This window comes from Malurus melanocephalus, unplaced genomic scaffold, assembly GCF_030028575.1.
Source record: "Malurus melanocephalus ecotype Western Australia unplaced genomic scaffold, MMel_1.1 scaffold_231, whole genome shotgun sequence".
NCBI lineage: Eukaryota > Metazoa > Chordata > Aves > Passeriformes > Maluridae > Malurus > Malurus melanocephalus.
Window position 1 is genome coordinate 675321 of NW_026623463.1, and position 9348 is coordinate 684668.

A 9348-nucleotide genomic window follows, 5' to 3' on the forward strand; every position below is an offset into this window, starting at 1 on the left:
CTATTAAAAAACCAACTAGCTGCACTGCTTTATGCAAGCACACCTGCACCTTSCTGAGGATAGGAGTAGAGATTTGCTCTCTGAAATGCCAACTGTGCTTCCTTCCTGATGCTGGTGGTCAGATGGGGAGGTGAATCCCGCCTGCTAGCTCCCAGGAKAAAGGGTGGGCTGCAGAAAAACAACGGCTCAGCACTTTTATCCCTGTGTCCAGCTGCTGCTGCATTGGCAATGCTAGCATCACACAACCAAAATGGTCTTAAAAAGGTCTTCAGGGTGTTTGGCTCCATTTTGCCTGAGGTGGAGGGTGATTAATGTGGCTCTAGTGGATCAAAATGCCCAGCAGCCACGTGCATCTTTACCAACATCACAACCACTTGTGCAGAACTTGCCAGCATTTGCTGGCACCCAAAGAAGCTTCCTCAAGCCACCAGCCCTGGCCACAGGCACTTGGCTGTKATCTTTGCACAACAGCTTCCAGCTGCAGCTTCAACCAAAAGGCAGCCAAGGCACAGGGACGGCAAACTAGCAAGGTCACGCTCTTGGAATGGATTTTGTACTATTTAGGGCAAAAACTTCCAGGCTTGGCTAGGTTTTTTTCCTCCTACCAAGTCATTTATCTATGAGCTAATGAGCACAGTGCTTAACTGCTGCTCTCCCACTGAGTGCTACAATGAGAGATTTCCTGGTCCAGAGTGAAACATCCCAGCTTACAATGGCAGTGACATCCCAGCTAGAAAGCTGAGGAGGTCACAGGAGCCTAGGGAGGCATCCTATCGCTCCAAGCCAGCAGCARCATGCGAGAAAGCAGAAGTATCTTGATGTTGATACTATTCTCTTTAATAAAAGCATCCTCCCTCATTGGCTGTCACTGAAAACATTGCCAGGATTGCAATGGGCTGGCCTGTGCCAGCTCAACAGCCAGATTCTTGTCGAGGGAAAAAAGCAAATTGCAGCCTTTTAAATTTTTTCCACTTTTAGAAAATTAGTCTCATTTTACTTATTTGACAACAACCATGTCCTAAGCTTATTCTAATTGCCTCCTGGCCATGAGCTAAACCAAGTCAAAAAACAAATACACACAAAAAAAACCCCAAAAACAAACAAACAAACAAAAAACCAAAAACCAAAACCAAACAACCAAACCTATCAAAGCCAACTGCATTTCCTATATACATCCATTTAGAATTTTCCCTTTGCAGGTTCTCCCTCCTTGTGCCAAAGTGAGGGCTGCACCAGGCTCCAGGACCATCACCCACTTGGGCTCTGGCATCCACCCCCAGCCGATGCTCAGTGGGCAACACTAAGGGCTGGGTACCCCGGAGGGGCAGTGGGGTGCCTCTCCCAGCTCACCAGATGTTCCCTCTGCTGCATGAACACCCCCAGGTCTGCACCCTTTCTCCTCAAAGCAGATGGCCAAAGAGCAAAACACTGCTGTAAGCAGCACTCGGACATTAACTTCAGTCACTGGCCCACGGGAAGTGGGGGTTTTCTGTTTGCCTCCAGAGGGCAAAAACCAGAGTGGATTTGTAGATGGGGTAGCAAAATTGTAAGACAAAAAGCAGACACTGACAGGAAACAGTGGGTTAGGAGGGCTAAAGGTTGAGGGGACCATGGGACATGTACCCAGCACAGCAGCTGCGTCCTCCTGCCCCAAGGCATCACTCCTTTAACCACAGAAGTATGAAACTAAAAAGGCTTTTCTCCTCTTTGTAAGCAAATCAGCCCCCCTTCCCCTGTCAGCATCGAGCTTGTAGTGGGTGCAGGAGTGGCCTCCTGGCCCAAAAGAGCCAGAGACCTGAACCAGCAGAAGAAAGGTTTCTACCCAACTGCTTAACCTGCTCCATGAGGCTCAGGGAAAACACTATTTGGATCCTTCCCAAATCCACTGAAAGTATCTTCTCAGGAATGTGAGATGCAAGCCTAATAAGCACARGTTTTAAAACTAGATAGGGCTAAGATTTAAAGCTGTCCTTCAGTTCAGGCATTTTATGTGTTTTAAGCAGCATCAGGGTAATCTCTTATCATGGGGGGTTTTATCAATTCATTAGCAACAAAGCTGTTGTCTGAAATATAAAGACTTTCCCTCCCAAATCACTTCAGCTTTTCAGCCCTCAGAAACAGCTGCTTGAGATGAAGATGGGCTGAAAAAGGAGGAATTACATTACAAGGAAATATGCAGACTTCCTTCCCAATGCTGCATCATGGACTGGACAAGAGCTTTTACCAGGCACAGGCCTCCCAGCCCACAGCACGGAGTGACTCGCACCTCTCCCTCACCCTGGCTCCACAGCATCGCAGCTGCGACAACCACTTGTCACTGCYGCAGTCCTCCCCTGCCACACCTTCCCTAGCGCCTCTGACAGACTTGATGCTACAGAGCAGCAAGACTTCCCCTCTTCCTTGAGAAACTCACAGCAATAATGCGTTTTGGGGAAATGCAGTGAGTACAGGAAGAACCCTTCTCTTACAGCTCACTGAAAAAAACCAAAATCTTGCATCTCCACAGCCTTTGAACTGACACTTCCTTACAGCAGGCTGAAAGGAGCCCTCCGACCAGAGGCTCTGTCTTCTGTGCCGTGCAGACACCTGCTTGGAGCAGCACAGAACCCCGTACTTAAGAATGTTTGCACACACCAATTAAACACCCCAATGAGCCCGGTACAGGCAGGATGACACACACTTTGCCATTCAACCAAGCAGCAAGGCTGTGCTCACCGTGCTTTAAAGCACCTGCTTTTTAAAGCAGCACCTCATCTGTACACAGGTGCCACGTGGCAATKTGCTCCAGGCTGGTGCCCAGGGCTCCCAGCTTCGGCAGAACCGGCCTGGGGAGGGGAGGAGCCATTTCCACTCCCACACAGCAGCTCCACACGCTTTTAAACTTTGACTCACAGGAAGTGGGAGCCAGGGCTATGAGGGGCTGCACAGCCATACCAGCACTACCCTGCCCACACTTAACTGAAAAGCAAAAGTCTTAACTAAATGCTTCTTCTCGCCCTTCTTTAATGTTTCTATTTTTAATGAAGAGGCAACAGGAAAGGGAAGCTAACATCCTCACCTGGCCCCAATAAACATATCCTTTGCAAGGAAAGCAAGAGTTGCCTCTGACTTTAGATAATTTCTAGACTTTGAACCTGCCTCCCTGTCTTTCAGCCCCCTTGGYTGAAGCAAGTTACACCAAAGTTGTATCTCATCCAGCTCAGTTGGCCCCAAATCCTTTCTTGGGAAAGCTTATATATGTAAAAATGAAGTTCCCACAGAACTAAAAGAGGGTGTATTTAACCAGACAGGAACCTCAGAGATAACTAGGGCACACTCTGCTCCCTCCTCCACAGTCTCTCACTCCTCCCAGCCTGCTGTCATCGCATCTATCTCACCCCTGCAGAACCCCCCTCCACCTCCATCCTCCAGCACCAGGGGCCAAAAACTGACACAGGACAGCAAAGATACCAAGATTAGCAGTTGGCAAGTGGACCATGCCCTCCCCTTTTAGGCACCTTAACCTCCTATGGCTCTGCCATCAGTGCAGCAGGAAAAAAGTTAATGATTAGCAGTCCAAGGCAACATCCCTGGTCAGGCACAGGCAGCAGCAACAGGCACCCCCTCGCTCAAGGCAGGGCTCTGAAGGAATTTGTGTTCCTTTATTCAATCCGAACTGCCACCAGGTCAGACAGGCAGAAAGCGCAAGGAACCCATTACTGTTGCATCTCAGAGAGAACCAGAGAAGCAACTGTGTKTGCTCCAGGTCTGTCAAACAGATGCACTCCCTACCAAGGAACACTGCAGACAGTGAGTTACAAACACTCAGCTAAGTCTCAAGCACAGACATTCGCCTGGTTTGTAGAAGTCTAAAGCAGGGCTGGGACATTCCAACAACTCTCTCCAAGAGGTCAAGTACRTAAATACCCCAAATCCTACAACTCAACTGAATCCTAGTTCATGGGCTCCCCAACAGCTGTCAAATACAAAGCACCAGAGCCAGGCTGTGTTGGAAAATGAGCCATTTCACCTTCTCTCCAGTGTTGCCGTTCAGCCTCCTGCCTTGATCTTGGCAACATACTACAGCTCAGGAGAAACTCAAGTACTCTTGTCAGACAAAGCAGCTCAGCCAGCACTCAGCTTGAGTGGCACATATTCCATTCTGGGATGTTTTTATTATTTATTTCTTGAGATAAGGCTCTGCACAATCATAAAAGATGAAGGTGGTCCACTCCATTATGACATTTCTTGGACTTTGCCTTATTGACCTCAACCTGCTTTTGCACTCCAGTGCCACAGGCAAACTCTGAAATCTGTCTGGAAACAATCCAGCCATAGTGTGCTARCACCAGCTGTGCTACTAACAGCACCCACTCCTTGCTGCAATCTCTCCTCCAAGTCACCTTGAGACATACCAGACCAAAAGACATCACCTAGAATGGGTTTAAATGAGTTTTATTTTAGACAACCTACATGATAGATGTTTTTTCCTTTTTTTTAAACAATGCCTCCACTCCAAATCAGGGTCAAAATAAGTGAATAAAGCTCAAGATGACATCAGTCCAGTTGTTAGACATTGCTGATTCCTGGTGTTGTGCCGATGAAGAAGAAACAGCAGCCAGCTATGAAGACAAGTGATCCAAAACCATACTGTTTGATTTGTTACTGAAACAAGAGTAGCAAGTGTTAGTTGAAAGTCATAACAGTCACAGTAAATTTCTGTAACTTATTTGTGTATTCCCTAATTCAATCTGGGCTGCCACAGGCAGGCAGGCAGAAAGCRCAAGGAAGTTAATTTTGCATCTTAGTGCAAACCAGGGAGCAACAGGGAAAATGCCCATGGTCTATCAGAGGATGCTGATCATTTTTACAATTGTACAAAGCAACTGGCACCCACCAGCTGCTGAGCAAGCCAGGTGGAATATTCATTCACAGCCTTCTTGCTTGTCATACCAAGGTTCAAATTTCCTCTCAAATAAAAGCGCATCCTAAACAACTACCAGAGCTTACAAAGTATGTGCTGTCTCTGAAAACAGCTGCATCAAGAAGCTGAAGCAAGTTTTACTGCACATGGGAACAGCCTGCTACTGCTCTTCTACTCCACCTTGAAGCACATGGAGTTACCCAAGTAAYGCATCCACAAGGTGTGCCCCAGGAGAAGCAAGAAGCTTCTACTCCCACAAAGCACCTTCCAGGTGATGACTTGTTCCAGGGCCCAGGACAGACATCACCTCTCCATCAGGCTGTGGGAGGTGCCATGTCCGTCTGGACAATTAAAGTATTCCTTTAGTTGGGCTACTGCCCCACAGCAGAGAAGGTGGCTCATCTTTACATGACTTGCATACCAAAAAGCCTGTAAGAGGCTTTACAGATAAATTTAGCTGTCTATAAACAGACTTCACAAGTCCACAATGACTGGGCAAAGCAACTGGTGATCCCACACTGCAGTGAATCCCACAGGTTTCCAAACAAGCCAAAAACCCACAAGTGTTAGGATCCCAATTCTGTCTTGTGGCAACCACATTCCCATACAGAGCAGTTAAAGCACACCACAGGAGCTCAGGTAGTTGGAAATTCCAAATATAGTAAGGTTAAGTATTTGGTCAAGTACTACTGTGTTCCCAAATTTAGGGCAAATTTTAAACTGACAGTTCTTTTATAAGCAATTAAGTGAAAGAAGATGGAACATGATCAACCAAGAGACTTGACAATTAACCCCCACAAAAGGGATMCAAAGTAGAAGTGCTCCATTTCAGAGGACCTTCTCTTTAATCTAATAGTTTAAATCCATTCCCAATTACATCTCACCAGGGCAATTCCTTCTGCATTTCTTAGCCATTAAATCATCATGAATCACTGCAGTGRCACTACATCCCCTTTCTACTACAACTGAGTAGTACTCAAGGAAAGTTTCAGGTATTTAGTATAACATGAAGCACCAGTCAGGCTGTACTTCCACAACATTTTAAGTTTTTAACTGGCAGCTACTTYTCAACTTTAAAAGGAATAAAGGAGAACAAGTCATGAAGGAGCTCCCCATGTACTTGGGCACATTCATCCAATTCAGGTCAGTACTTACACATTTCTCGATTTCTAAGCCATCCTTAAAGAAAATCATATATGGGGTCACACCGTCCTCACGGAAATCCAGGAGAGCCACCATTCCATCTGGATTCATGTTCTCTCCTACAAAGAACTTCAGAGGAATGTGTCACTGAGACATTTAATCTGCTATTGCTGGGAGTAAATGCATTTTTATACACAAACAATGCAACATTACCAAGCTCAGTTTAAAAGTCTCCCTGATAACAAATGTCAGCTGCAGGGATTTTCCTTCTCTGCAGCTTGTCCATCTTAGTAGCACCATAGCTGACACACAGAAGAAAGGGATGCTATCCAGAGGGACCCAGACAAGCTGGAGAAGTGGGCCCATGGGGACCTTGTCAAGTTCAAAAGGCCAAGTGCAAGGCCCTACACCTGGGTCAGGGCAATCCCAAGCACAAATACAGGCTGGGTTTGAGAACAGATTGAGAGCAGSTCTCAGGAGAAAGACTTGGGGTGTTGGTTAACAAAAAACTCCAACGTAACCCAGCACTGTGAGCTTGTGATCCAGAAACCTAAACATAGCGAAAGAGCAGTGATCAGCAGGCCAAGGAAGGAGATTCTGTCCTTCTGCTTTGCTGAGACCTCACCTGGAGTGCTGCATCCAGCTCTACAGCTGGGACCCCAGCAGAAGAAGGATGTAGACCTGCTGAACCAGGTCCCAGTGACCACTAAGATTGTCAGAGGCCTGAAGTACCTCTCCTATGAAGAGAGGCTGAAGGTGTTGGGGCTGCTCATCCCTGAAGGCTCTAGGGAGACCTTAGGGGCACCTTCCGGTACCCAAAAGGGGCTACAAAAAGCCTGGAGAGGGACGTTTGACAGGGACATGTTGCAATAGGAAAACRGAATGGCTTTGAACTCAAAAGAGGGCAGATTTAGATTAYACATTAGGAAGAAATTCTTTAATGTGACAGTGGTGAGGCACTGGCACAGGCTGATCAGAGAAGCTGTGAATGGCCCCATTCCTGGAAGTGTTTGAGGCCAGGTTGGATGGGGCTTTGGGCAGTCTGGTCTAGTGTCCATGYCAGGGATGTTGGGACTCAATGATGATTTTCAACCCAAAGAGTTCTGTGATTCTGTAATTTTACACTGCTATGAACAGAATAAGACACAGCAAGGGCCAAAGTGATCCACCTTTTAAGAYCAGCTCCACAATCCCTAAATCACTSTAACAAATGTAGTTAACTACAAGCATTACCAGATGAAATGAGATCCCCAAACACGTAACAGTCTCTGGCTGTTTCTCTTCCCTCACTCCCAGGATCCCCAATACTCTCAGAGGTCAGGTCAGCACCCACACAACAGGACCCCTCAAAACTCTCAACAAACCAGTTCAGAAGATGAACTGATCACAGCTTATCAATACTGCTGTAAGGAGACATAACTTACCTGGTAGTTTTTGAAGTTGGCAAGGATGTGTTTGATTTGTTCTGCAGCCCCTGTCATGAAAGGCTTTACTCTCTCTGGCTTGTGTTCCTCAAGTCTGGCTTTGATTCTGGAAGGAGAAAAAAAATGCTCTGAAAACATATTCTAGCTTAGTAACTTCACTGTCTGGCAAGGCATCATAGCAGAAAGAGTTGCTACCTGTGAAACYTTGATTTTGATGCCTTCCCCCCACTCCCTCTCTCTCAAAGCCCCCAAATTTTAACTTAATTTTGCCAGTAAAATCACAGAACAGTGCCTACCACTCCCACCAAGGTCATTTTACTACTAAGCTAGTGATAGGCAAAAAAATCAGCAAGCCCTTTCCACAGCACCAAGAGTACCACCCATCTGTGTCACCAAGTGTTTTTATCTTCAGTACTGACCCACTGACCAGCGAGGAACAGAAATTACTCCTTGAACTAGCAAAAAGCCCCATTCACACTTTTTTTTAGATGTCTACTTTGTCACCACTAGAAAAGCTTTAGGAAGCTTTTCTTTACCACCTCAGTCCCTTCCACGTGAAACTTTGGCATGGAGAAATACAAAAGAAAACAGCATGGTTATACACAAGATTCAAAGCGATTAGGTCCTCTACCACAGCCAAGATAAACACAGATATTCCAGCACCCATTCCCTAGAGCTCTAGTTTTGCCAAGCATTAAGACATTATTGAAGTTCACAGCCAGTTTCACACCTGTATCAGAACTAACACGTACTAGGAATAAATCCAATGCTGTTTTTATAATTTTAAGCACATAAAATAACTACAATCCCATTGGAACACTTGCGCTTCCAATCCCATTCCAACACTTACGCTTTCATGTAATCCTTGATGTATTTCTTGTAGGATTCTTTTGTGAAGCTGGTCTCCTGGAGGTGGTGGTTAATTACTATGTCAACACCAGTTATGACCGTGGCTTCTGTTCCATCTCCCTCAGGACCTTCAGCAGAGGCATTGCCACCAATTAGAGAGTCATCAATTTGACCCTCTGTCCTGGTGACCATCTAGATTTAGAGACATCAAAAAACTTAACGGCTCTGCAAAAAACCTTAACGCTACTGCTCTTACACACCTATGACCTGACAGCAGGGCACAACTCCAGAGACACAGTTCAATGCAAGGAACCTGGCTGCAGTTCAAGCACTGATTTCCCAGTGACAGGAGAAGGGGGAATGGGTTCAAATTGAAAGAGAGTAGGTTTAGATTAGATATTAGGAGGAAATTCTTTACATGGGAAGCAGTGGCAGAGGTTGCCCAGAGAAGCTGTGGATGCATCATCTCTGGGAGTGCTCAAAGCCAGGTAGGATTGGGCTTTGAGCAATCTGGTCTAGTGGAAGGTGTCCTTGCCCACGGCAGGGAGGCTGGAACTAGATGATCTTCAAGGTCCMTTCCAACCCAAACCATTCTATGATTCTATGACTCCCAAACATGACTCCCTCCCRCCGGTACGCTCCAGCCTGGCTGACCCGTGCTCGCTCAGGCACCACCCGCGGCAGCACCAGACATTGGGCCGAAGTGGGTCTTTCCTTCTCTCCCTCCCTCCCTCCTCAGGCCATTCGCAAGGACGCCACCCCCATTCCCCAACGGCCGTGAGTCACCGCGGCATCCCTTCCTCCCTCCCGCTCGGGGCGGGCGGGCACTCACCTTCCCCTCCACTTCCAGGCACAGACCGTCCGCCACCTCCCGGATCTTGTAGATATCCGAGAACATCTCATCCTCTGCGGGGGACAGACACAGACACACACACACACACAGAGGCGCGTCAGCCTCCGCCTCCCGGCACCCACCACCTTCCCCCATCGCTCCCGCCCCCGGGCCCCGCGCCCCCCCCGCCCCGGCCC

At 47.2% G+C, this 9348-nt stretch overlaps 1 protein-coding gene and 2 non-coding genes across 3 annotated transcripts; all 3 read right to left on the reverse strand.

The window, feature by feature from the left end:
- Positions 1-3629: 3629 nt before the first annotated feature.
- LOC130578558 (small nucleolar RNA SNORA31) lies at positions 3630-3764 on the reverse strand. The gene has a single exon (XR_008965896.1). It is a non-coding gene; the product is annotated as a small nucleolar RNA SNORA31 (small nucleolar RNA).
- Positions 3765-4418: 654 nt separating this feature from the next.
- TPT1 (tumor protein, translationally-controlled 1) lies at positions 4419-9243 on the reverse strand. The gene is made up of 5 exons (XM_057374722.1): positions 9152-9243; positions 8321-8511; positions 7471-7576; positions 6059-6175; positions 4419-4644 (listed from the first exon to the last, which is right to left on the reverse strand). The coding sequence occupies exons 1-5, from the start codon at positions 9215-9217 to the stop codon at positions 4642-4644; spliced, it is 483 nt and encodes a 160-aa protein (XP_057230705.1). The 5' UTR covers positions 9218-9243; the 3' UTR covers positions 4419-4641.
- On the reverse strand, positions 4710-4839 carry LOC130578557 (small nucleolar RNA SNORA31). Its single transcript, XR_008965895.1, has one exon. It is a non-coding gene; the product is annotated as a small nucleolar RNA SNORA31 (small nucleolar RNA).
- Positions 9244-9348: the final 105 nt, after the last annotated feature.

Bases quoted from the DNA above. Each gene is read 5' to 3' on its own strand.
- TPT1 (XM_057374722.1), bottom strand. From the start codon at position 9,217: ATGTTCTCGGATATCTACAAGATCCGGGAGGTGGCGGACGGTCTGTGC. The intron at 8,512-9,151 runs GTGAGTGCCCGC...CTCTAAATCTAG, and splicing joins GCCTGGAAGTGGAGGGGAAG to ATGGTCACCAGGACAGAGGG. The intron at 7,577-8,320 runs GTAAGTGTTGGA...TTCTCCTTCCAG, and splicing joins ATCAAGGATTACATGAAAGC to AATCAAAGCCAGACTTGAGG.